This window comes from Drosophila novamexicana, unplaced genomic scaffold (assembly GCF_003285875.2).
Source record: "Drosophila novamexicana strain 15010-1031.04,08,12 unplaced genomic scaffold, DnovRS2.1 tig00000877-arrow-arrow-pilon, whole genome shotgun sequence".
In the NCBI taxonomy this organism is placed as follows: domain Eukaryota; kingdom Metazoa; phylum Arthropoda; class Insecta; order Diptera; family Drosophilidae; genus Drosophila; species Drosophila novamexicana.
The window spans coordinates 1,020,479-1,048,359 of NW_020824831.1; the positions used below are offsets into that span (position 1 = coordinate 1,020,479).

Below are 27,881 nucleotides of genomic sequence, written 5' to 3' on the forward strand. Positions count from 1 at the left end.
AGTCTGCAGCTGACACAACTGCAGAGATAAATCCCATCACACGATATGTATTATATGGCTCATTAACGTGCTAATCAAATCTCCTCGTTCCCATTCACATTCTCATTTGCGTTCCCGTTCCCGCTCCCGTTCTCAATCCCATTTCCATTTACATTACCCCGAGGCGGTCGCTTGGGGCGTTTCGGCAGCAATGCGGCGGCTGCCTCGGCCTCCTCCCTGGCAATTCGTTCGCGTATCCAATAATTTGCCCCACAGACGAGCAACAGCAATGTGGGTATCACAATCAGGAGGACCATGCCCAAGGAGATGCTTGCCACACGTGCCGCATGCTCCTCGTGACCTGTAAAAATGTGGGCAAAAGGTGCAGTTGTCATGTAACAAAAATTGGATAAAAATGATCAAAATGTGTTTTGACCATTTTCGCAAGAACACAAAAACAATAATATATTTCATAAATTAATCAAGCATTCAGCCGCATTCATTTGTATTCCGAGTCATTCAAACTAGTTGCCTACTTTTGAGCGCAACTGTCATTCTACGAGTGATCCACACCCATGACAGGCGCACACACACATAGACAGAAACCGTCTCACACCCACATACATAGATAAGTAACGGCAACTTGTCCATCAATTTGCTCAAGATTGATTGACAACAGCGTAATGCACACAATACATTTGCTAGTGGGCGTGGCAATTGGGGTGTTGGATGTTCGGTGTTGGTAGGTATGTGTGTGTTTTTGTGTGCTGTAAATGCTGTGAATGGGGGCGTGTCATGGCTTCGTCCAGGGCGGGCACCAGAGCACGTGACAGTTGGCTCAAGATTAATGTCTTTGGCTCTGGCCTTATTGCTTCGTTATAAATTTCGAAGCAATTTCTTTGCACTGCAAATGCACATTGCACTATGGAGCAAAATTTTAATTCGCTTAGAGTCAGCATCGTGTTTCTTAATAATATTAATATTGGATATAGCTTAAAACTATGCATCTAATATCTACTGGAATCACATACTGAAGAAAATATTGCAATAGGTGTATCTAAGATACATAAAAGCCGATCCTTAGATCTTTCCAAATTATACCTCATTTTTTATCTGGGGAACGGGTTAAATTATAATTTTAACGAAAAAGAGGCAACATTTAAATTCGTATCTTATTGATTCCAATCTAATTTTGCAGTTTCACCAATAAGGGATATAATATAGAGAACTATTGAAGTTGGGAATTAATTATTAGAAATTTGTAACCAGCTTGGCTAAAGTCAACTATTAAAAACTAAAGAAAAAAAAATAGAAATATTTAGAAGGAAGACTTTTTAGTTAAGACGCCGCACATTGCGAAAAAGTGCATATAATTGTTTCTTTATAAATTTTCGAAATATTATTGAAAAACTTAAAAACTGAATCGAACTATCAGTCAGCTATAACAATTCGTCTTTCCTTTAAACGTATTTATTTTGAATATCAAAAGAATAGGCTCGAATAACTCAGTAAATGTATTTAATTAAAAATTTGAAAATTAAACGTAAAAAGTAAGAAAAAATTCAAATAAAATTTTGTTGAACACATTGAAATTTGTTGCATAGTGTAAATGGGGAATGCAATTTGGCATCGCTCGTTATGCAAATTATTACAGAAAATTGACAGACCTTCGCTGGCTAGCTTTAATGCAGGTATTTTATCCAAACTAGCAAAACTTTTAAAATATATTTGAAAAAAAAAAAAAACAATTTTTAAACGAAGTGTCAACTTTCATGTAACAATTGGCATTATCCGAGCACGCTGAAAGTTGTTAAAATGTGTTTAGTATATAAAGATTAAAGATATATGACTATTAACAAGGTAATTTATTAATAAAATGATGACAAACTTTACAATTGACAAACAAATTGCTAACTCGTTCTAGCCGTGATAATGCTGAGGGTGGGCGGTATTTATGGATTTGGTAAAAATACAAATGAATTATTAAAATATATTTAAATAATAATATGTGGACTGGGCTATTTGTATAGTACGTGTAAATTGTTTAGTAATAGGAGGTATTTGCAAAAAAAAGGTCATGGGTTGACAAAATGAACAACAGGTGGGTCAATTAGCAGAGTTTAACAAAGTTATACAATAATAATTATTAGATATATAAAGTATATGTGCGATAAATGAAATTAGTTATACAAAATTTGAACTTTATAGCCTGTGCATGTCAGGCAAATGTGTGTGTGTTATGTGTGTGTGTTGGTGTGTTCGTATGCCTGTGTTCGTGTGTTGCAGTCCTACACCTCTGTGGACTTTTGCACCGACGGCGTTGGCGATGTGGCTAAAGGCGGCGGGGAGGGCAGCCCGCTGTCCTGCGTCAGTGGCCCGGTGGGCGCAACACGCAGAGGCGTGGTCGTTGCTGCCGGCACGCCCGACGGCGGCCGATTGTAGTATTGCGTGTTATTGGGTAGCACGGGCACGCCCCCAAAGCGATTCTGGGCTGCTGACTGGGGCGTATAGTTAATGGAGCTAGCTCCGCTGGTGCGACTATCCACGCCGCTGAACGTGGGACTATATTGCTGCTGATGTAGCTGGTCGGCCTCCTCGGGCGAGAGCGGTTGATGATAGCCAGCCGGATGCAGTTGACCCGTATGGACATCGGCCTCATCGAAATCATCATCCTCGTCCTCGGCATCGTGACGGTGGCCACCATCGATGGGTGTGCCATCGTGCTGATCCAGTTCGGTGCCGGAGGCGGAGCGCAGGGAGCGACGGCCGGTCTGCTTGGGTTTCTCACCTGTTGCGTGGGCAACGTTAATTGGATTAATGTAGGAAATATCCTTGGCTAGTTTTGTGCTAGTTCTATTATCACTACCTTCCGATGAGGTCACATCCTCGTCCTGCATATCCAGATCCCATTTCTTAGCTGGAAAATCAATTTGCGGTTTGCCCGGTAATGGTTCGTTCGTGCGATATACTTTATCGTAGGACCTACTTTTTTTCAGCGTGCTCGCATCGGTATCGCTATCGTCTTCGGGATCATAGTTCAAAGTGCGCAAATTTCGCGTGGACCCGGCACGGGAACGTGGCAATGTCATCTGCCAGTGTGGATCCTCCTTCAGCTGCTTCTGACGATAGCGATAGACGCCGCAAACGATGCACAGCATCAATGGGACTATTACCAGTATGATAATGCCAATTGCAATGAAAGCGACACGACGCGTGTAATACACCTCACCTGTACGAGGTACAATAAGGTCAGCAGGTGGTCGAAGGAAATGGAAATGTATATCGTATATGGTATATGGTACAAAAGGATTCACAACTTACGCAGACACTCCGTGTAACCATATTCAGGCAGATTCCACAGGCCATTCGACAAACACTCGCGTCGCTGATCACCGACCAAAATGAAGCCCTCATTGCACTCAAAGGCCACCTTGGCGCCGGGCATAAAGTCAAAGCTGAGCTTGCGGCCAAAACGCGGTGTTTGTAGCACGCCGCAAGAGACAACTCGCCTGCAAAAACGCAGCCAAGTATTAGCTGCCGTTCGATGAATATCAACAAAGCCATTTACTCACTTGGCATTTTCCGCCTGCATGTTGACCAGACTGTCATAATAGTTCTTGGTAAAGTGCGCCAGATCTCGATTTAGGGTCATGGCATAATCATATTGACACTGCGAACACTCGCCGCACAGTTCCTCGGCACGCTCGAGATCGTAGCTGCGATTGCTTGGCAGGAAGTCAGCGGGATCCATCACAAAGTTCGGCTGGAATGTGGCATTCGAATAGTAGCTGGCCATGCGTCCAAATTCGCGTGTAAACAGCGCAGCGCCCACATTGGGCACATCGCGATCCGTGAGCATCCATTTGAGGCCAAAATTGTTGTACAGGCTGCGCATATCGTTGAGATTGATCGAGGCCACCTGTCCGTTGGGCAGTGTAAAGTCGTCCAGCGGATTGAAGCTCCAGTTGCCAAACAAACCGGCAGTTTTATTCTGCAGAAAAGCAAGAGAAGGTTAGCACGCTCGTCAATAAAGTCTTTGCATAAAAGTACTTAGGTACCACTTGACCTAAAAACGACTTCTTGTTAAAACTTACAATAAACTTCCAAGGCAGGAACACGCGACCCGTCATGAAGCCCTCATTTTCCACCACCTCCACACCGATGCCCGCATCGAATTGCACCACCACCTGCGACTGGTTCAGCAGATATGTGGGAGTGTAGACAGTGACACCGTCAAAGTGCTGGAATTTCAAGCTCTCCCGATCGAAGTACACCTTACGTCCATCGGCCAGCACGTCCAGGCGATAGCGCCAGCGCGCATGCAGCGGACGCAGACGCACCTCAATCGTGGTTGTCGTATTGCCGCGCATGGCCAGCGCCGTCAGCTGTGTGGCCATCACCTGTCCATAATAATTGGGCGGCAGCTGCTGGAAGCGACCCTGAACCTCGAAGCGTTCGCTCTGATCTGTGCTGCGCGCCAGCACGAATTCGCCGAGACCATTGAAGGTATAAGCGCTGCCATCGAACGTTATCAAATGTGGATCGCCAAAAACGCCAGCGATTCCGGGAGCCTGGTAGGCCACACAATCCTGCGAGGGGCGACGCTCGAACCGATAGGTTTCACAGCCAACGGCCTGCTCCTCCTGCCAGTAGCAGCAGGAGTAGAAGGGACGCATATCATGGAACCACATCGACAGTGATGGCACCTTGCTGGCCTCATTCCAGGGCATCTTGCCCAGGTTGTGAATACGACGTGGACGTGAGCCCCACATCTGATCATAGGTCAGCATCAGGAAACCATAGCGATCATAACAGCACTGCTGCTCAGCTCCCTGGGCACTATAGAGAGGGCGAAACAAGCACATCAATATCATTGTATAATACAGGGATTTAGAGAAATCTGGGTTAGAGCCCAGAACATACATAGCTGTCTAGGCTAAACTTGCAAGAGTTATTTAAAGGTTAAAAATATTATAAAAGTATTAGGTAAGAGCGAACTTCTTAATCATACGAAATTCGGTGTCTCTAGCTCTTGAAAATTTCGAGACATAGCCAAAACAGGATCTCAATATCAACTTTATTTTGAGCCGGTTGTGTAAGAGAACCCACGTTTAATATTATAAATCTGTAATTGTCTTTAAGATCGGCCCATTTACACATACATAAGGACAGACAAACATTTTATGAAGCCAGAGATGGTTCATTCTGTTAAATATATTTGCGCAAAACCTTATACCCATTTTACTCATTCAGGGTATAAGCACAAAGTGTTAGTAGAGTAAGGCAATAAATTTAATAACAAGAATAAAAAGAAGCAAGTAAGAAAGGTATGCGACTAAAAAACACCCAGTACCTATCCATAAACTTAGAACTAAATGTAGCCATACAGGGACATATACTATATGAAATGGATTTGTTAGAAAATTGGGTTGACTTACACTGGCGTACCGCTGACCACACAATGAATGGCGCCACGATGACGCAGACAGCTGGGATTCGAGTCCTTGTCACACTCCCGATCCGGTCGGAAACGGCCCAAGTCGAGCACCGCCTGCTCCAGGGTGCAGGGGCACAACGGCAGGTCGGCAGCAAAGTTTCTGAATTACAAATTTTTGTATTATTTTGATTATTTGGCAGGGCCAGAGCTGTGTCTAATTAGAAGCGCGGTGTTCCCTTGACATTTGCCAGCTTTTAATTAGCAGAAAATGTAAATGCGGGCACAGCCAGATGAAAACTGGTAACTGGAGAGTCTGCCATTGTTTAAAGCTTTCGACTTACCTGAGAAATCGGTCTGCGCGTATCCAATTATCGCATAGAGCACGGGGCCAACGTTTGCCATGCTTCTGCTCCCACTGCGGTGCCATGTACCAGGCCAATGGTATTGGTCGTGACCAGAGAATGCTATATGGATTAAACAAAGGCAGCTTTGCATTAGTCGAGAGCTACGCATATTGCATGTCACATTACGCATACGTCATGTTGCCCGCATCAGCCATTGCCAACCAAACTGGAAATTGCCACAGCGGCTAATTGCAATTAAAGTGCATGCCGATATGCCAATTATTGACTCAGCCACGTCCATCGATCTGGACAAGAGAATGGCATTAGCAGCCATCACATTGACAAGTTTGCAATTGATGGGTTATGCGACCAGCTCGAATTTAGAGTCGCGCGTGCTGCTCTTCAAATGTAAATTAAATACACACGCACATACGCACACATCCAACATGAAATGATATATGGGCTGCTGCCACGTGCCCCGTTGAAACCGTAGCGCAAAATAATGACACCCAAAGGTATCATAAACCAAAGCGCTCAAACAGAAGAGTGGAAAAAACCCAACAAAAATAAAAAAGAACGATTCATTTTGGCAAGCTAAATATCCTAGTGGGAAAGGGGCTAAAAGGCCAAATTTAACTGAGATATTCGAAAGATTAAGAACGTTTTTTGCACTATAATTTCTATAGCAGCTATATATTATATAGTAGTTTCTAATACCAAGATTTAGCTCATATATAAGAGGCAAGAACAATTTCGAAATTCAGAAGTTTAGTCAAAATATTTGCAAAAGAAAACATTTTATCATACAAGAACTTATTATCGACCAAACATTTCTGTGCTACATGATATAGGCTTCAAATCCAGATTCCGATATATCTACTGTCTGCAAAAGAAATATATATAAACCTTTCATGACGATTGACTGACTAGTTTGCATGGAGACAGATAAACGGATAGATGGATATATCCACTCGTCTCTTTATACTGTTCAAGTATAAAGACACTGTACAAAGTCGGAGACGTTTCCTTCTGTGTGTTACACGCTTCATAACAGAATCATAATAGCTTTGATATGGGAATTAAAAAAAAAAACCCTACGGACAACACAGCTTTCAATTGCACTAATATTCGCATACCAGTATTTAAACAGGCATTTAAAGAAAAATCTAAGCAAACATATTGAATTTATTATGGAGCTAACAGCAGTACCTGCTCAAGAGTAATCCATCAATATGTTTCAAGGTACTTTTAGAGTCTGAATCTATTGCTATTATTCTCTAGAATTCACTTGCAGTGCGAGTAACTCAAACATTTTCAAGAATTTCATCGTCACTTAAGTTTATGAGCTTTTAACTGCTGCAAATACTTCAAGCTTAAGTGCAAAATAATTACAAAAGCGTAATGCACGAATAAGTCTGAAAACTGCACTTGAGAGTGCACGATTGAGAAATACCCTGTAATATTGCAATCGAGTCTACTATACATGAGATTGTTATGAAGGCTCTCTCAAAAAATAAAAAAATAAATAAAGACTGCAAGCTGAAAATACCACATATACAATTTTTCTTTTAATGAAACAAAAATAAAGACATTTTGAACAGAAGATATATGAAGATAAAATGGTACTCTCAGGCCTGACATTATAAAATATTATAAAAATAAATGTTCTTTACTGACATATGCGAATATAATATTTGTTTTATGAAATTTGTCAACTCGATTAAATTTATTTACCTTTTTAAGCTATAGACATACAAAATTTTAGTATTCTGTGTCAAACGCCGTCGCTAAAAATGCGGCATAATTCCACAATTTATATACAACATTTAAGCCTACTCAAATTCAGGTGAACTCCAAAATGACCCAAGTGACATAGTAATTGTATGTTTACAGGTAATACAAATAGGAAAAGGATTTTATGAGCGAACAAGCTATGCAAATGAGTAAAGCGCGCGCGGAAAGGGCCACAATTTCAGTCAAGTGGCTGCTGGTTGTGGCCATCGAAAGCACATTTCCCTTAGCTATTGATTAGTCGTCGCTCCTAATTACAAAGTGTCATAATAAGCCATCTACCGTCTACGGCCAACTGGGCGAAAGCCAATGCTAACTGATTGGTCCCCGAGGCGCCAGGAACAGCAGCAGCAGCAAATGTGCTGTGTAGTTGCAGGCAGCACTTTGAAAATTGCTGTTGCAAATTGAATAAAAATATAAGAGCGGAACTAGAGGCAGCTCGGGTAGGGTGGGTGGTTGGCGCCAGAGCGCAGCTGACTCAACTGAAGTCAATTAAAACATAATAAACCGTGGCCCAAGAGGACCACAGGGCGTATGAGCAGGAGGAGCGAGCACTTTAAATCAAGGCTGCAGTTCGACCGAGTTCAAACAATTCCATTTCCATTGTTTTTTTTTTAATATTCTTTTTAATATTTAGAACAAAAAAAAAAACATGTATTTAGTGGAAGGTCCTTTTGAGTGCACACAATGGTTACGAAGTTTGGAAATCGAAACTCGTCTGTGGTGGCAATTTTAGCTGTTTGTATCTTTTTAACCGACATTTAACTACTAATTGCCTAAACTTGGTGCGAATTGCACAACAACAACAACGAGTAATTTCTTCTAGCGATGACGGGTAATTTCTTTTAGTAAAATACTTACGGACTGAGCGCCAAATTAGAGTACTGTTCCGGCTGGGTAAGATTGATCTGCAGAAAGCCAAACTGCATATCATTGTTGATGTTGTGGCGGGTTAGGTAGTTGGAGGGCGTGATGACATAGCTGCCCGTATTGGTGTAGCTGGCCTCAATCACATCGATGTACTCAAGCTGTGGCTCGATTTTAGTCTCGCGATAGCCCCACAGCGAGATCATGACATTGGCATTGAGATTGGAAGTCAAATTGAAGGCATTCCAGGTGATGCGTATCTCGCTGGGATTACGCTTGTGCACATCATCGGTGGCAAAGAAAATCTTCTCGGTGGCCGCCGCCGGTGTCTCCACAAAGTACTTGCCGCGCCACTTGAAGCGCTGTGTGCCCACTGAGATCTGGAAACGGATATAGCCCTCGGCCTTGAGGAACGGCTGCACGCATATGACACGATTCCGGTCCACATAGGTGCCCAGCACAGATTCTGTATCGAAATGGCAGGTAACACGTATGCTCGGATCGAAGCAGGGTCCAGTTATGTTTACCACCTGACCGCCCAGCATGTTGCCCGACTCCGGTGCAAAGGTTAGCGGCAACAAAGCAGCATCTGCAAAGGGACAAATGTGTAATTAGAGTGGACCAAAATCAGTGAGAGCAATCAGCAAATTATACGCACCAATATCCTTGTTGCAGGAGCCAATTAAAATCTGTTCATCGATGCGGAAAATATGTCGTCCAGGGAAACCGTTGCCCCAGCCTCGATTGGCCAAGTCGCGTATCACCATATTCTGGCTGTATGGCTTGTATTCATAGGCCTGTGTGCCGTTGCCAGCATTGAAACCAACCTGCATAAATTAGACAAGCCAAATCGATATATTTATGAAGCCACATTCATTATACATACTATATGCTCACATCAGACAAAACTACATTATTTAATTGTAATTAATTTCACTGTGCAACTTGTTGGCAACTATGTAACTTTTGACCAAAAACCATCAGCGCGTGAATCAATTTGGCCAACAACTTGTTGGCCATTATGCAGACAAAGTTCGCAACGTGCGTTTAATTATAATTTGTTAGTTACAGTCAACAATAGCCCAAGCGCGCAACAACAACAAAGCGTAAAAAGTTCTAAAACTACGACTACGTGATGCCCTACATACAGATATTGTAAATCTTAAATTAATTCGTTCAAAAAATCAAATTATTTAAATCATAATTTAATTTTATTGATTTTCTAGTTTTTTTAAGAAAAAAAATAATAAAAAACTATTAAACAAGTTTTTAACCTGAATACGTCCTAAAACACATCTAGATTTTGTATGTTATATAAAAGAATTTTCCCTTGGCAGAGAATTGTAGAATGATATTGTTGAGTCGTTATAACCATGTCTGTCTGCCTGTCTGTCTACTTTGAGACTCTTAAGAGAGAGACTTCTTTACATATCTGAAGGAAACTTTTGCGTAGATCAATATTTTCGAGAGTCAAATTACTTTCTCATAAAAACAGTTTTTTGTATTGAAAAAAATTGGATTAATTATTTTACATTTATTTTTATGTATCTTAAAAGTACAAACTTTCTCTAAGTATATAGGCAAAACCTAACAAGGAACGATGCGTGGAAAATTGTCTAAAGAAGATTTGCATATATAAATATATCGTTCATCTGATACCTCTGATACGTCTCTAGGGGTAGATAAATTCTTGTGCTACACTTTAGGCTTTAATTAACTAAATTTTAATTTTGTAATTTTAAGTCGCATTCCGAAAACTATATGCCATTTGGGTAGGGTATCATGTATGCAATTTATAGCAAGCAGAGTGTGCTTGAATTGAATAGAGCTATTGATAATTGATTTGTATGTAGTAATGCGATTGCGCTTACAATTATCTATGCGCACCTGCACACCCCCAAGCACACCCACACATGAAGACACTAAATGCGTGGGTATTCATATTGTACTATATACAGAAATACTTGATATAGTTAATATTCAGTTTCAAAAGAAATATTGAATCAAAAACAGTAACTGAGGAACTTAGAACTGAAGCGTAATGAAAACTTTACCGTTGCTTGGCAGCCATTAATGAAAATTACGCTGTTTGTAGTTCGTGAACTATGTGTGTGCGGATGTATGCGTGTGTATATGTGTGAGTATATATGTGTGGACATGGTTGTGTGTAGAAACGTCAGTGAATTTCCCATTGTGCAAAATGTTTAATTAAGTGCGACCAAAACGTGTACGCGCTGCAGCCAAAACACGCGGAAAGTTGTAAAGTTGGAAAACTATATGAAAAGAGCAATTTCAAAGAGACTTACAAATGCGGGCACACCGCCCTCGCCCTTCGTCGTATCACCGCCCGCTTCAGTGTGGGAGAGCCAATTAAGAACCGCATAGTTGAAGATGGCATAAGTATAGACCTCATCGGTGGCCAGAACCATTTGGAAAGTGTTCGTCTGCAGTGGGTGATAAAAGGTAAAGAAATTATCAGTAAAAAGTTTAGAATTATAAAAATATAGGTCCCTCTACCATTTCCTGTCACTCAATACTCTCTTGTCTTGCCCCAAAAAGCACGCTATATAAAAATGTTGCATTGAGTGTAATCAAGTAAAAAAGAACATATAATAATTATTTTTGTTTAGAAACGTGAAATATTATAAAGTATATGCAATTGAGAACAGTTGATTGAAGCTATCAGCTATTGAAGTTTGGGTAGATATGAGATTAACTGCATTTAAGCTTCCTCCAAACTCACACCGAAAACGAGTTAAGTTGTTATTTCAATTTAGTATATAAAAGCGACAATTAAAGGCTTGGAACTATAAATCTATTTAAATATCATGAGACTTTCATAGTTTTAACTTGCTTTAACAAAAATACCCATTTCTGGGAAATTCTAATAAAAACGGCTATTTATAAAATTTTAAATCTAGATTATATGAGCAGTTATTTTTCTTCATTTAAACTAGTTCTTAAAAGCTAAAATTATTTGTACTGATATGCCACAACTTACCGTAAAAAGCGAATTGTCAATGCCACCGGCAAATGACACGTTTTTCCAGGTGGCGATCACCACGTGCTTCGGCACAAAAGTATCAGCACCGACAACACCTGTGCGTATATCCCACATGGTGCGCTCACGCACCTCGACGCCGAAGCGGTCCGTGCGTCCCATCAGATCACGTACCACACTGCAAGTATTTGTATATATATTTGTAAGTAAAATCTTAAACCAACATGTGGAAATTGCAAAATCAAATCAGCAGGCCAGGGCATTTACTTTGGCAGGAGGAAGTTTGGCAACTGAATTTGGATTTTTGGTTTGGCAGGCCTGACGGTGTGAAGATAAATGGATTTGATGCTTGGCATATAAATCAGCACACGGCTGTGTATATAAGATGAATTTTTAAGGCATATTGGCCATATTATAATACAATTTTTAATGTATTTTTACGTGTTTTATGGCGTTGTGCGCACTTTCAACTCGCTGCCCACGTTGATGCTGACAGCGTCAACATGGCGTATGATTTATATTCCTTAATTATTAATTACGCATGCCGCACGAAGTAGGATTTCGCCTTTATTTTTTCCCCCCATATGCAAGATTTTCGGTTTTCGCATGCATTTAAAAGTGCTACAAAATTGCGCAACAAAAATTTGATGGGAATCTTTTGCCGAAGCACCAGCAATCAAATCCTTTTATAGATTTTCGCATTTGTCGTTATTTAAGGAGGTTACGATTGCAAGCAAATTGCTTTCTAATTGCTTTAGCCTTGATATCTTATATTTGGCAAGCAATTAAAATGTATTGAAATAGAAATGTTTATCAATAGAAAAATACCAACTGCGCAAAACTTATAGCATGGGCAGTTCTAGAAATAGCAAATAGTTCTACTTCTAGAAATAGCAAAATAGCAAATAGCAAATAATATGAAAGGAATTTTTTATTTTTGGTATATAATCAGTTTTTGATCAAAGGTCGTTTGAAGCCAAAATATCTTATGTTTCATTACGAAGTTAGTATCATATACCAGATCTCTAAGAAATATTATTAAAATGATTTAGATGGTAAAATATCTTTTTCTTATACAGTTAGCTTCAAGCTGGAGCAAAGAATTTATTACATTAAAAAATCTAAAGCTCAGCTACTTATAATAATAATAATAAAAACATACAAAATTTTGGGAATATTATGCTTTTTCTCTATAAATTAAATTAATTAAATTTAAAAAAACGTCAAAGGAAAACAAAGAAAATGCGAAAGCTTTTTTCCTCCTATAAAAATAAATAATATAAAACGCCGAAACTTAAATAAAAGTATTCAGTAAAAAATTACTAAATTCCATAAAGAGTTATTGTATATATCTGAAGCACAAATAAATTAAATTCACTTTAAATATTTTGTTTTTTGTTTTTTTTTTTGATAATAAATATAAGGCTCCGTAAAAAGCATATTCAGAGAGATAAACTCAGTTGAAAAATAGTAGAAAAAGTGAAGAAAACGAATAATTAATATCAATATTTACTTTACTTATTTACCTCAACTCCAATAATGGGCATTAGCTTTAATATCCTGTTAAAAGTTAACTCTGCCGAGTCTTTCAAGCACAGACGTCAACTTAAGCTATTTGCCGCAAGGAACAATCGTTATGTATATTAACTTTTAAAGCTACCCTCACAGCCGTAGTTCACATACTCTTCACAGAATGCCAAACATAATTATACCTTGGCCGCCTTGAAAATGAGTAAAAGGAGTATAATTATTTTGTGCATAGGTATAATATTAAAGTTCGACTGTTTGTAACCCGCTCCAAGCTTAATTGTTTCATAAAATATTTGTTATATTTCCAGCTCAATATAGTTCTATCAATGCATGCTGCACATTTTGATGCGTATTTTGTCTTAATTTGCTGTTATTTTGTTGGCATTTTGTTGCCAGACAAAGTAAAAACCCGATAAACGGGGTGCATTGCAATTAAATGAAATTGAAAATATTTATGGCAAACGAAGCGAAATATTTGTGCATGTGTAGCACCAGCATTGATGAATGTTTCAGATATTTGCATTCAGGCAACAGCAAACAACAAAAGCAACAACAATTTATTGATTTCCGCGCCGCGTACCCTCGGTTAAAACTAAAGCAAATATCAGCAGCAGCTCAGTTTGGGTTTCAATGTACAGCACATAAACTGCAAACACAAAACAATACTGTATTTTTTTATTGGAGTATATTCATGAATAAGCATACATTCGTCATGCGTGCAGCTGAGCGTCGCATGGGGCGTATACGAAACATTTATTTATTAACACTTCGACGCGTTCACAACACAAAATAAAAGCAAATAATTTCTAAAATTTCAATAAATGCACATCATATGCATCCTATTAACATATATCCTATTACCCTATATAAGTATTATGCAGCGCATTTTGGGCCATTTGCTGCCACAGCCACAGACATTCACACGCATACATGACGCAATTATGACGCTCGTAAATTATAACTGACAGCAGCTGGCAATCGAAAATAAATTGCATTTCGGCCTGAACTGACTGAAAACACATGCTGTCCACATTGTTAGCGCAACCAGCTACCAACAGGCCAACAAAAAAAGTGGCCAACAGCAGCCGCAAAATTGCCATCATGTAAAAATAGAAGCCATGTTCCACATAACTGGCAAGACCGACAAAAAAATACCCAAAAGTGTTCTTAGAACAAATAAAACATGAACCTATTTTTGATAATCCAAGAGTTTCTGTTTCAAAAGCAGGCATATTCACCTTGCAGTTGCCCTACCTAAATATAATTATGATAACAGGAAATCATGTTTCTTTCCAAATTTTTACAATAGTATTAGCATAGTTAATCGTATTCTAAATGCAGTTATTTCTATATATCCATAAAACGAGTCATTCGAAAATATTTTTCTAATTCAATCAAAATATATGTTAAATTTCTTGGATTCATTGAGTTTAAAGATCAAATGTGGCTTTTTTCAGCTTTAGGTAAAAATTAAAAATGACAATTAAAATATGTTTTAGTTGCACTCTGATTCATTACTGCTCAAGAATATGAATAATATGGAAGGAAGTTTCCATTTCCTAACTAAACTTGCAGCACTTTAGATACCCTTCGTTAAAATTTTAGTGGCTATAGGGCATACACATAAAAAATGGGGAAAGGCCAAAAGGCCGCACAGTAGAAACCTCAGACCGCACAGAGACAACTGCAAACACACGCATACACAGACCGCACACGGATGCACATGCACTTGCATAGTTTATCATTTATGGCGTACGCCACGACTGCCCTACCCTTGCCCACCAACCCACGCCTTTGCCAGTTGTCGCTTGTGCCATGAAACTTTAAATGTCTGCAATTGACATTCAAGCCAAAATAGAAAACAAAGATAGTATAAGGCAGAAAATTGTCACATAGCCTAAAAGTGCGCGCGCAGCGGCCAAAGCAAACGAGCTGCACGTGTAAGTAAGCCAAAAAGCTAAAAACACACACAGACAGCGACTGAGTGTAACAATAGTAATGGAAATTCGTCCAGGCTCCTATATACCATGAGAAGAACGCGTCGCGCTGCTCGTTTTGCCAGTCAGCGTCTCTTACAGGCAATCCCACCTACGTCTCCGTGTCCTGTCCTGCCCCCTGCCCCTGGCATTTGGCGTGCCAGTTCTTGAACTGCGCCATTATGTACTTTATTGCATACATTCGGGCGCCGCCGCCGCCACAGTTTTGTCTGCATTTTGGGTTAAAATGCCTTTTCCACAGTTCTGCATGAAGCAAAGCCCCACCACCCACCATGGCTCCCCTCTTCAATTCCCAACCCTGCTCAACATTCTCGTCGACATCTCTGTCTGACTTTTCGTTTGCTTTTGGCCCAATTTCATCTCTCTCTTGCTTTCTCTGTGTGTGTGTTTGTGTGTGTAAATGAAAGTGAAACAATGGCCGCACTTAAAGAAAATGGCGAAAATGGCGAAAATTGCATGCAAGCTGCAGGAGCGTATCCTTCGACTTTTGGCCCAGAGCTCCGGGTTTTATAAATGGAAACATTTCAACAAAATATACCAACAGAGCTGTAAATGCAGATTGACCAAAAGTTGATCAACTTGAGTGTAAGCAGCATTTTGTGCAACTACTTAAACGCAGTCTAAAGATATTCAAATCTAACACGAAAGCATCAATAAAATATTACAAAGAATTTCCTAGACGTTGCCTGGTTACGAAATACAACAACAGCAGAGGGAAAAAAATAAAATCGTAGCCCCGCCCATTGACATAATGGTTTAATTGTGGCAACGGCCACGTTTGTTGTTGCCCTTGGCAAACAACAATTAAACGCTCAGCGCTGCAGATTTACACACTTGAACGCTTCACAAACACTTTTGAGAAAAGTTTTACTAACAGAGGCCCCATTAATTTTTAATACCCTTATCGGCGGCTAGTTAAGCTTAAATAGCAAATGTGAATGGAACTTCTGCATGCAAAGTATTTGAAATTTCTCGTTTGGAAACATATTTGTTTGTTATTTTTTATTTTCTAATTAAAATGAAATGCATTCGTCTTGAGAAAACTTATTTTTGTCCGAACATAGTCAACCTTATCCATTATTTTTTTTAATTTCACCAATGTACAGTGAGTGGAAGAGAATAAAATTAAGCGGAACAATGCCGGGTAATATCCGCGAAAATATCATTATAAATGAATTATTCATATAATAAAGGCGAATTGAATTTATATGTTTGGTAGGGTATTAAGACTTCGCCTGTCTGTAGTCCATTTTGCTTTATTGTTGTTATATTTATGCTGCCAACAATTTGTATGTGAGTGTGTGCGTGTGTGTTTGTGTTTGTGTTAGTGTGTAATTAAACCTGTGCTCACTACGAATTTAATGGTCAAGCTGCAAGTGCTTGAGGAACAACAGTGGGAATACATTGCAGGAACTGGCAAAATAAAGTTTCGAATGAATAAGCGAATTACGCGGCGTATGCGTAATGCAACTGCCAGCAGAGTTTCCTTATTGCCCCGACTCCTCTACCTACGGCACCGTTTAGCACTTGAGCTAATCCCGCGCGCAGTGTTAACTATATAAGCGTATAATTAAATTGATAGTCGCATCTTAATGCGGATGGTTGGCTGTCTGCGTGTGTGTATGTGTCTGTGGGAGTGAAAGCTGTTAGGCAAGTGGAATTTACATAGCATCCCTTAGAGCAACGGCTGCTACTATAGCATCAGCTTTTGTGCAAAGTTATTTAAATTAAATTCCAGCGAACGGTCGCCCACACATCAAAGTTCTGTCCGGCATATTTCCAAGACAATTAAATGTCAGAGTGCAAAGCGAACCCCGCAGCCCGCCAAAAACTACACTATAAGCTAGCACTCGAACATTGGCAATGCTACTTTGACATATTGCCCACTGCTGACTGAGAGCTACGAAAGTGAAAATGTAAATGAAAATGGAAATGCATTCGCTGTGCCATGGCCATTGTCAAAGTCGCATTGTCGCACTCTTATTTTCCATTGTAGATGTGTGTGTGTGTGTGTGTGTTTTTTTAACTAAACTGCTCTCAACAAATGCGCTTTACAGCCCGTTAATTGCTTTGTCGCACCAATTTGTCAACTGACCCAAGTACAGTGAAACCCATCTGTGAGTAACCTTGGTCCACAGGGTGGAACAGTGGGAGAAATGTCGGCTAGAGATGGGCGCGTGAGCTAAAAGTATTTATACAATTTCCAAATAGAAGTATATTTAAAACTAAATCTCGACACATGTTTCTAAATGGTTTAACATATTTTCTAACACTGTCTGAAAGCTTTTTTCCTCTCACGTATCAGTCTTATATATAACCAATCTTTAACAATGGTCGTTGGCAAAGTTTTCAATGAATACTTTTATTTGATCTAGCCAAATAGGTATCGACAAGCCTGGTTCAACAAGAGAATCACTTATAGATCAAGCATGCGATCTCTCGATAAAAGCGAAAACATCAGCAATTGAAGATATAAGAAATGAAGCGATAAATTTTAATGTATGGAACCGATAATGTGCCTATAAAATGATCGATATGTCAAGTGATTCGCTTATCGATAAGAAAACTAATAATAAAGCTGCCTGCCTATCGCTATACCAATTACCAATAACTAATTAATCGATATAGCTGATAGGTTAAGCTTTTTATCGATATAGCTAGCTATCGATATAGCTATACCAATATCGATTATACTTATTTAGCATTATGTCATCTGAACCAACCAGGGAACATAACATACTTAATGTTAAATAACTTTTCACTTAACTATCAATTTCGGAAAAAAAATTTGATTAGAGTCTCCGAATAACCCTATCGTACATAGATGCATTCATTGCTTGTTCCGTGTGGCTCTCGCTCTCAGCAATTTTGATGTTATTTATGCGCTCTATGTGCTATTTTTTGACCGCATTTTTTGTCTGCCAGTTACGAGCATATGAAAGTTAAACATGCCCAAACAATCTAGAGCGAGACGATCATAAATTAAGAGCCACATAGTGGTATTTGTGTGGCTTTAAATTCCATGCTAAATATACTGAATATTTTGTATACAGCCTCGAAATGTGAGAGGCAGCCTCTCGTAATATATGCATAGCCCGGACTGTGAGTGGATTTCAACAGTTGACAACAGGGCGGCTAATTAATGCGTTATATTTGCCAGTTATATTTCCGGTAATTACAATCCAAAGCTAGCAACTAACAAAGTTGAAGGGATATTTGTGGTGGGCGGGAACTGCTATAGAATTAATTTGCATAAACAGCAACATAAAATGTTGAAAACTTTTCAAACAACCACACAATACAACGAGCATGAACGGCTATATTTGACAAGCCGATGCTTAAATACTCTGCGAGCGGAATTGTGAAGCTGAGATTAATCAAGATTAATAAAGATAACACTTCTTCAAAGAAAAACTAATTTAGTTTTCTACCGATTATTCCACATAAGTTATCTGATACAGCGATTAGATTTTGCTTCCAAGCTTAATAAAGATATTTTAAGGAATAAAAAGCATATTCTTGTAAGATCTTCATTTCCATCCTAACAATCCTATGGGAGCTTTATGATAAAGTAGTTCGATCCGATGGCTGGCCAATGCAAAACTTCATGATGATAGCCTTAAAAAGGAGAGTTTGGTTTGCATAGAAACAGATAGACGTATCGGAAGACATGACTTTATCGACTCGACTGTTAAAACTGTTAACGAATATATACACATCATAGTATCACTCGCGTTATCAATTTCATGACAAATTTCAAATGCCCTTTGAAAAAATGTATAATAATGTGCACTCACAAATAAATTACCTATTCTGAAATTAGTTTGAACAAAATGTGTGGAATACGGGAATAGAGTTGGCACAACGGATATCCAATATACTGATTCATTGGCATGCAGCTGCTGCTCTGATTTCGGGCCCATCAGAAATGCAGCACTGAGCCGAGCATTAGCAAAAACCCCATGGGGCACGAGCTGGGATCAGATAGCAAAAGTGCTGCCAATTCAGCTAACTCTTAAAGCCAAATGTGGCTAGAATTGAGAGTGCTTGGAAAAGGCAAACGAGTGCGAAAAGAGAAATCCTAAGGTAAATATGTGTAGCAAAAGGCATTTAAGATGTCAGAGCTCAAGCAAATGGTAAGTTAAGTAGAGAAGTGAGGCGAGCAGCGCAAAAAGAAACCAAGCGAGAGTCCAATGCAGTGCAGCGATTCAAAAGAGGTTAAGGCGGAAATAAAGAAAAAAAACTGGAAAGAGCAAAGCAGGAGAAGCAATGCAAAAGGCGATGAAAGAAATAAAGGAAGAAGCGAAGCGAACAAGTTGTATAACATTCCATGGCTTGAAAAAACACACGTCTTTTCTGTTAGGTTGTTGCTTTGGGTAAAATTTGTATTATAAGAAATCCAAGGAATTAAAAATGAACGTGCATTTTAAAGAAACCGCTCAACATAAACTCTCGAAATGTCTAAATAAAGCTCAAAGCGATAAACGATGAAAAGTGAGTCGTATTTAATGTAAGGTGGGAGAATAGATTGTCGGAATAATATGCTTAATATTTGCATAGCTATATGCGAGAGCCGTATAAGGCAAAAATATTCAAGAAGCTTTCCAATTTATCTAAGCTTCCAGTATATGATTTGTACAGTCGCTTTGCTTAACGCGGCAACTGATTGCCGATTTCAAACGATTTAGCCGTATTTAGCTATGTTTTAAGTGAGCTTACCAACACTGACAGTTGGCTGTTTCGACGCCATTTTGAAATGAATGCTGAAATCAGCAACACTGACAGCTCAGTGGGTAATAAATGGCGGCCAGATAGCAACAGAGCATGGCGCACATGTAGCACACCGGACCATGGAACAGGTAGTAGCTACTGTGCAAACAATGCAAAAATTCTGTGGCAATAAATGACAGTAACTAGTCAGAAACAATAACAGCGCGGAATTCAAATGAGAATCTGAATACGAATGAGTATATGCACCTATACAATATGAATGCAAACACACACACACACACACAATGTTCAAGCGGAAATGGACAGCGAGCATTTACAAACGAGCCGCACAATGTGTATTTAATACAAGTCAAGGGAATGTGGAAATACACGACTGCTAGATACTCTACTCTCTTTATTGTAATACGAGTTGAAAGAGTATAAATAATTGTGAGCTTGTATTTGCCATCATATCTTAAAAGTTATTTCAATTTTTATAAGAATATCAACAGCACTCGACTGTGAGATTCTCTGTTCTTTTTTTTTAATTTTAGGATATCCAGTCGTATACACGTCAAACATGTTGTACTTTTACTCTCTAGAAGGTAAATACACAGCGAACGGTGGAGGAATAAAAGTAGATGAATATTAAGAATGATAAAAGCCGAGCTTATAGTTATTGACGTAGATAAAATAGAACATTTCGGTTTCGCGCTAGGTCACAGCTTGCGCAAAGCCAATATGCCCTCTTTATACGTTCACAGAGCATAATACCCGTAGCATTACAACACGTGCATGTGTGCCTGTTGGCATTAAAATAATTTTAAATGTGTGAATTCCACTGAAAACTAACAAAAAGTTTTGTGTAAAAAAAAGCAATAATAATAACAAATAGGCAAAAAAGAAAGTGGAACTAACCGGAAGTAGACGCCAGGCGTGCGCTGGTCCAGGTCCGAGGGATAAATGCGGCCCACGCGGCACTTGCTGAAGAAGATGCCCATAAAAGAAGGATCACGTTTATTGGGCCAGTCCTTAATAGGAAAGACCAAGGGATAAGTCAGATACTCGGGTGGATCGGAGAACTCCAAGTAGCCATTGAGCGAGAGCTAAATATGAAAATAAAAATATTTATTATAGTATTTGACCAAATTTTCAGCTAAACGAAAGCGCGGACTTACCCGCGTATAATTGAAGCGAAAGCCGTAAAAGGGCATCTGGAAGTTAAGATTCTTGTGCAGCTGCGTCATGGAGGCATGTATATCAAACTGATAATCGCCGCGTCCCCCATAATTGTCCTTGTCGAAGAACCAGTACATGAAATTGCTACGCAGCTCGGCGAGACGGGCGCTGGTGATGGTATAGCCGCCAGCAGCCGTTGAGGGCGTGTCCGGTGGCGCCACATTATTGTTGGGATCTATAGCACATGATGAGAAAAAAATATACATATATATATGTATGCATAAGTATTTAAGTCAAGTCTGCAGCTGCTATTATAATAATTTTACATTTCACCAGCTAATCCTGGGAGATTACGTATTCAATTCCGCAAGAGCCGTAGTCGGCTGCCCTCCTACCCGGACTTACAGAGCTGCCCTGCAGCACATTTCAATTTAGGCCGGGTGCATGCAGCGCGCTGCACATAAACTTAAAAACTTTGCAATTGCATTGCAATCTTCGCCAGGGCTGCTTTGCCACATGCCTCTTGCCACGTGCCTATCTTCAGCTTCTTGCCGCTTCCTGCTGACTCACTTACAAAATTGCTGCCTCGTACCCTACACTTAGCCATTAAAGGTCACAGTTAATATTCATTTCAGTTTTCCCAACTCGCCAGCTACAGTTTCTCGTGTTTCCCTATTTTTTCTTTTACTCTCTTCACTCGCTCAACAATTAAAAAGGGTATATTAGTTCATATCTTTGCTGTCCGTCTAAGGTAGTTAGATAGCTGGCATATATATGCTCGGGTATCCATGCGTTAGATTGCCTTAATTATAAAGTAAAGTCTACTGAGGATCAATCCATAAATAAGTCTGAATTGTCGAGATATTGATTATTATTGAAATGATAGAGTATTACACAGTTGATTGTATTGTTCGTCCATGTATGTACCATCGTTCTAGACATTTTTCTTTCTAATTTCTTTTTTCCTCAGCCGCTCTTGGCGTTGTCTTTGTAAAGCAATTTAAGCCGACTAAGTGCTATGCTGATGATCTTTAGGGGACACAAAGCAACCACAAAAAGCCATAGACCTTAGTCTGGCATGTCAGCAGAACAGATATTTAAGCAGCGGCTCTTTTGTGCAGCCTGTCTGCGGCTTTCACTTTTCTTGTCCTATTTATGCTGTGCTTACTTGGGTAATCTCTATTGAATTGCGAGCTTTTCAGCTAAAACTAGTCTCTCTACATTAAAATCACCTTATAATTATATTTGTTATAATAAGTTAAGGATAGTTATGAAACGACGTTCGACTGAATTACTTGAAGCACCAGTTACCAGTTTCTATTTTTGTAAATATTTGATATATAAAGAAACACTAAGAACTATAAAAACTAGTTTTATTTGCATACTCAATATTTTATTTTATATTTGTCTTTTGATAATATTAAAACTCCTCGCTCTACCTTCAAATAACATTCTTTTCAAACAAGTCCTTTCTAGTTGCCTGTTCAGCATTTAAGTGCATATTTCTTCATTTTTTATTATTTATTTATTTTTTTTTTTTTTTGATAATATTAAAACTTCTTGCTCTTCCCTTCCTGCACCCTGCCATTTTAACAATTGAAATTCTTTTCCGCAAAATCCGTTTTAATTGCATGTTCAATATTTCATTAGTCTGCCTCATAATAAGATTCGCGTTGCAAAGTAGAACCATTCAGTGGCCGATTAATGCATCAATTTGCAATGAAGCATCAATTTCTCCATCGATTAAGCTCTACCCTGCGCTGACAGGCGACAACTATTAAGTGCATTTCAATGATGACATATAAGTATGGTATAATGACTGATAATTGTTGATGACAGTCGTGGCTAATTAATAGTCAGCTGGCAGTTACCTAAGCTTCGACCAGATTGCACTTTTCACCTATTTTTTCTGTTCGAGGTGTTCAAAGCGCAGCTGTCGCAGAATGGATCAGTTTTTAATCTATTTATGAATCAGTGTCGAGTTGTCAGGTCATAAAATGTTATTCTGGCAGCCACTAATCCTTTTTGGGTAGCAACCTAACGCTGAGCTGCTGCTGGGCCAGGTACGGATGGGGTGGATTAGTGCTTGATTTATTATGGTTCTGCCCAGCGTGCGGGAAATACGCAAAATTCGCGTGCGCCGCGGCTTGCAATTCAGGGTAAATTTAGCAGTTTTTTGCCCTACATTTCCTGGAATGTGTGCAGCAAAGCAAGTCAAGTTCTCTGCAATTATCTGTGTGTGTGTGTGTGTGTGTGTGTCGCAAAGCTAGGCAACTTTTTAGGCCAACCACATTGACAAACTACCTAAAGCAGGCAAACAGCTGCTGCTGTGGCAGGTAGCCACGACTCGTGGCAAAGTGTGTGGCATATAAAAGTGTGCAACTCTGTCAAGTGCACCACATTCAGTTCGCAACACTTCACACGCAATGAGCATCAGCACGTTCAACTTTCAGTTCTACAATTACAAGCTGCCCGCCGAGATGCCGCAGCTCAACACAGCGTCCAGTTTCAGCGAGCTGGAAATGGACATCGATGACGAGCAGCAGCAGGTGCCAACGATTACGTCCACTCCACTGCCAGCGGCCAAGCAGCCTCCTGCCACGCCCCGCTACACTAGTGAGATGGCCCTCACCCTCAACTCGTCAGAGGTGGACAACAAATCGCAGTCGTTGCAGGCGCTGCGTCCACAGCTGCATCGATCACAAAAACGCTGGTCCATGGAATTGCGCGAGAAGGTGCTGGAAATGTCCAAGCGGAACAATGGCTCCAATGAAGAGATACAGCAGCGTTTTACGCAGCAGCTGGCAGAGGATTGCAATGCCACATTTTGTGGCAGCCAGGAGCAGCCCGCTGCTGTTGAGGTAACGCGTAGCGTCAGCGACAAAATCAACTTCTTCAATAAGCTAACCAATACCTATGAATCTGCCCGCAACCAAAACGCAAACAACAATCGCTTCATTTCGCTGCTGCGCTCTAGCCGACCACAGGGCATGGCCACCATGGGTGGCAGCAATGGGCCAGTGCCACCGCCAAAGCCCAAGCGTTTAAGCAATACACCTAGCCCCACGCCCGGCTACATTGCAGCGCAACATCAGTTTGCCACGCCCAATGCCAAACCGCCCTCAGCGGCCAGCAATAGCCAAGCGCAACGCAAGAGCTCGCTGCGCCGCAAACCCTCCATGGAGAAATCCCGTGCCACAATCGCTCGACAGAATTCGAATGTAACGCTGCGACCACAGCGCCATGCCATGATGGAGGACCTCAGTCTGGTGGTGCCTGTGCGGTTACGCATTGCCGAATACGAGCAGCGCATCTCGATGAGTGCATAAGGAATGCAATTGACGCCACGCCCACATTAACAACCACAACCTACAGCCATGCGGTCGATGGTTTAATCTAGTGCAAGCTCCCAAGGATAAACTACTTTTAACTGTTCAACATATGCATAAGAATATAAATTTATACAATTTTAAGATTTTGAATAAATAAAAACAAAAACCAAAAAAAAACTGTCTTTTGGAAAAAGTCAAAATTGTGTCTCTAGACAATTACAATTTTCGCGATATACAAAAAGCACAGCGTTGGAAATTTCGATACCGAAAATTGATATCTATCGAATTAGGGATAACAAAATTAGCTGCATATGGCATATCTAAGCTTGTATTCCAAATTAATCAGAGATTATTTCTTTTATGATGATTAAGAATTGTGTGGACTGAATGGAGAATTTATTTTAGGCTTTATAATAATTAATAAATAATATTTAATAATAATAAAAACTGAAGAAAGAATTTAAAAAATCATAATAGACATCAAATATAAATAAGTCGTTCTCTTTAGAACAGCTACTGTACAAATAATCGTTATCTATGTGATAAATATATGATTTGTTCATTAGAATTCTATAGAAATGACCAGAATTTTGTTGTTGTACAGAGAATAGGTAAATATATTTGAAAAGTAGAGCCGTGTGGAGTATAGTAGGAAACTTGTAGAGTAGTTGTCATAGCACCAGCTCTGAATAGGTAAAGGAAGGAGAAGCGCTGTATATAAGAAAATTTAATCACAATGTGTAACCGCATATGACTAATTAATATACAAACAGTACGTTTTAATTGTATTAGTTCCGATTACAAGATATCAGTGTTATTGTAAACTGAATCACCCCTTGGAACCATAAAATGAGACCTGACTATAAAATAACACACCTATTCATGAGTATATAACTCTGCCTACCTCTCTCTCTCCACCTCTCTCTTCCTCCCTTTCGCTCTCTCTCCCTTCCTTCCTATCCTCCCTCGCTCTCTCTCTATTTCCAGTCACTTGCTTTGTTTGGAAAGCCAAAGCACAACAATCGTTTTTAATGCCAATACTGTGAGCGAAACTTGGACCATATCTTATCGGCTCCTCGTATAGTATGAGGGTTACGAGTTCTAACCGGCCGCCCAAAAAGAGAGACACCTGTGTTCACGGATGGGGCTTTGAGTCGCACACACGCTATCGAGCAAATATTGGTAGGCGGGCAAGCCAAATGCTTGCTGATAAGATAGCTAGCAGAATGTTCAACGCGACGTATGAGTAATATGAACTGAATCAGCAGCAATGGCAGCTAACCAACACTTACCCCAATTGTAGCCAGTGGAATCCAAATCATAGAGTTCGCCCAGGTACTCGAGGGGCATGACTAGTGCGCCTGATTTGGGCTGCGGTTTAAGGCCAGCCACGGTGAGAATGTCATCGGTGCCGCGACTGGAGGCGGCCAGGGGAGCCACATGGACAACGGGCACCAGTTTGCCTGCGCTGGTTGTGGGTAACGGCTTGGGTGTAACTGCGGGCGCTTTTTGCACCTTTTTGTCGGGGGCGGCAGCAACTGCCGGAGATGGCGACGACGGCGTTGCCTTTTTTGGCTGGTCGACAATTTCCACAAATTCGGCTGCCTGGACAATTTTGTTCGCTTTGTTCGCGGGTACGGCGTTTATAATTTGATCTTCCACTTCCGTTGAGATATTCTCGTTGGCCAGCACATAGGCCATAAAGCCGCAGGCTAGCGCACACACCACAAACAGTTTGAAGCGCATTTTTTTCACAATCGCTGCGCAACACCTTTTGCTAATTTTCTTCTTTTTTTCGGGTCTCTCGATTCGTTTTTCGTTTCGTTTTCGTACTGGAAGAAGAAGTGCACAAAAAAGCAGAAATGCAAAAAATGAGTTTTCACTAATAATTATTTAATTTACAAATTTTCCTAAAGAGTTTTTTTTTCACTTGCAAATTGTTTATTAAATAATGGATTTTTCACTTGATGACATCATCAGTGCTGTCTTGTGCTTATCAGCCACATATATTTCTTAAAGCACTTTGCAGCACTACCAAAGTTTGTTAAATAATTACGTTTTTAAGTAATAAATATACATTTTGATTGGTTTTTGCAGTTTTTCACTTGGGCGTTGTTAGTTTTTCACTGGATGATATCATCGAAATGATTTTATGGAGCGTATTAGCCCATATTATGCATGACACACTTTCCAACACTACCAACCTTATGACCAGCTAAATAAGTACGTTCGTTGAAGCGCCACGCTCAGTTAAGACTGAAGTCGGGGCGTTGCCAAAACCTGTCGACTGGCTACACCTGTCACCGTTTTTCGATTGTGAAATGTTGGCCCCCGTTATCTTTTATGCTCTATAGTGCTTATCTTATCAGGCAAAGCCAAGCACTGATAACGCATTCTTCTGCTTTTCGGCGCTCCACATTCTGTTGGCCAAGTCGAATTGCGTTCGGTTATTGTGCAAGTTGCCCAGTTTCCAAATGCCTTATGTTTATTAAATGCTCTCCCAATCACCAAACTCTCTCTCACACTCTCTCCCCTTATCAGTTGTCCTCAGCTATTGTTGACTTTAGCCATATTACGATTTCTGATTCATTTCCATTACAGTTAATCATCATTCTTGCGGGCCATCCTCGGCCTAGCCGTAGCCCCCTAATATAATTATAGACAATGAGCCATTGTGTAGCTAAAAGTCGGCATTTCCGCTAACGCTTTCAATTTATGAATGAAATCAGCGGCAAGTTTATTTAAAGTACTTCATTTCAACAGTGGATGAAAATCTCATAAATAATTTCACTATTTCATTGCTTAGTTGTGCAGAAATGCTTACAATTTATTAACATTTTTATTTTAAACATTCATTTCCAAAAATATTTTAAGCTCAAAAAATCAATCAGATTTAATTCCCAAATTTATGTACTAAACATTCTAGGCCAATTTAGCTCGAAAATTAGAAGAATTCTTTATTTTAAGCAAAACATCTTTTTCAAATTTATATCAAGCACAAAATAATAAGACATATGAAAAAGGGATATGCATTGCAAATTTTTGGATACCGGAACTTTTCGTATCAATATTTTTGTAAATCTTGGTATGATTTTTGATAGTTACATTTATTTATCTAAAATCCGTTTTAGATAAAATATAAAATTTTCTGTATTAAATGAATTCTAAATAAAAAGAAAAATTTTTATAAAATGAGTGAACGGTAAAAGGAGCACAAGAAATTTTACCACGAACATTATAAATATGTTTTTTTCTGTATTTTAAAATAAATGGAATGAAAAATATAAAGGACTTGCCTTCATGACAAAAATCCTAGAATGAAAGAGGGATGAAAATTGGCTAAGTTTTGGAAAAGTTGTAGACTTTTGAAATATACGAAAGGTATGGTTTCAAAAAATTAATATTGAACATTTTTGTAATCTTTGTGACATGTTTTTGTTAGACAACTTATCCCCGAAAAATATAATTCTTTTTTAAATAGAACAGGGATATATTATATATGTTACAAAAAATAATATTTTCTAAAATGCAAACGACTTGGATAAACACACAAACTTTATGACAATAAAAAAACCAAAATAACATCAAACATGACAATCGCTAAATTTTTTGTCAAATCTCAGAGATGGAATAAATATGCGGCCCAAAAGTATGCAACAAAATGCACGAGTTTCTAAAGGCGAGAGCGCAGACCTCAGTGTATATACTTAAATC

At 39.5% G+C, this 27,881-nt stretch overlaps 2 protein-coding genes across 5 annotated transcripts; one reads left to right on the forward strand and one right to left on the reverse strand.

The window, feature by feature from the left end:
* On the reverse strand, positions 1-26,383 carry LOC115764925 (protein mesh). Of its 4 annotated transcripts, XM_030708234.1 has the most exons (16): positions 26,372-26,383; positions 25,460-25,999; positions 20,835-21,070; positions 20,575-20,762; positions 11,420-11,597; positions 10,725-10,862; positions 9,077-9,245; positions 8,413-9,007; positions 5,758-5,880; positions 5,418-5,576; positions 4,074-4,818; positions 3,552-3,970; positions 3,301-3,488; positions 2,966-3,208; positions 2,846-2,896; positions 1,542-2,767 (listed from the first exon to the last, which is right to left on the reverse strand). In XM_030708234.1, the coding sequence occupies exons 2-16, from the start codon at positions 25,911-25,913 to the stop codon at positions 2,268-2,270; spliced, it is 4,386 nt and encodes a 1,461-aa protein (XP_030564094.1). In that variant the 5' UTR covers positions 25,914-25,999; positions 26,372-26,383; the 3' UTR covers positions 1,542-2,267. The 4 variants fall into 4 exon arrangements, with proteins under 4 accessions (XP_030564095.1, XP_030564094.1, XP_030564091.1 ...); XM_030708231.1 differs by having other exon boundaries at positions 2,846-3,208; XM_030708235.1 differs by lacking the exons at positions 1,542-2,767; positions 2,846-2,896; positions 2,966-3,208 and adding an exon at positions 1-340.
* Positions 23,262-24,164, forward strand: LOC115764979 (protein bottleneck). The gene has a single exon (XM_030708306.1). The coding sequence runs from the start codon at positions 23,262-23,264 to the stop codon at positions 24,162-24,164; it is 903 nt and encodes a 300-aa protein (XP_030564166.1).
* Positions 26,384-27,881: the final 1,498 nt, after the last annotated feature.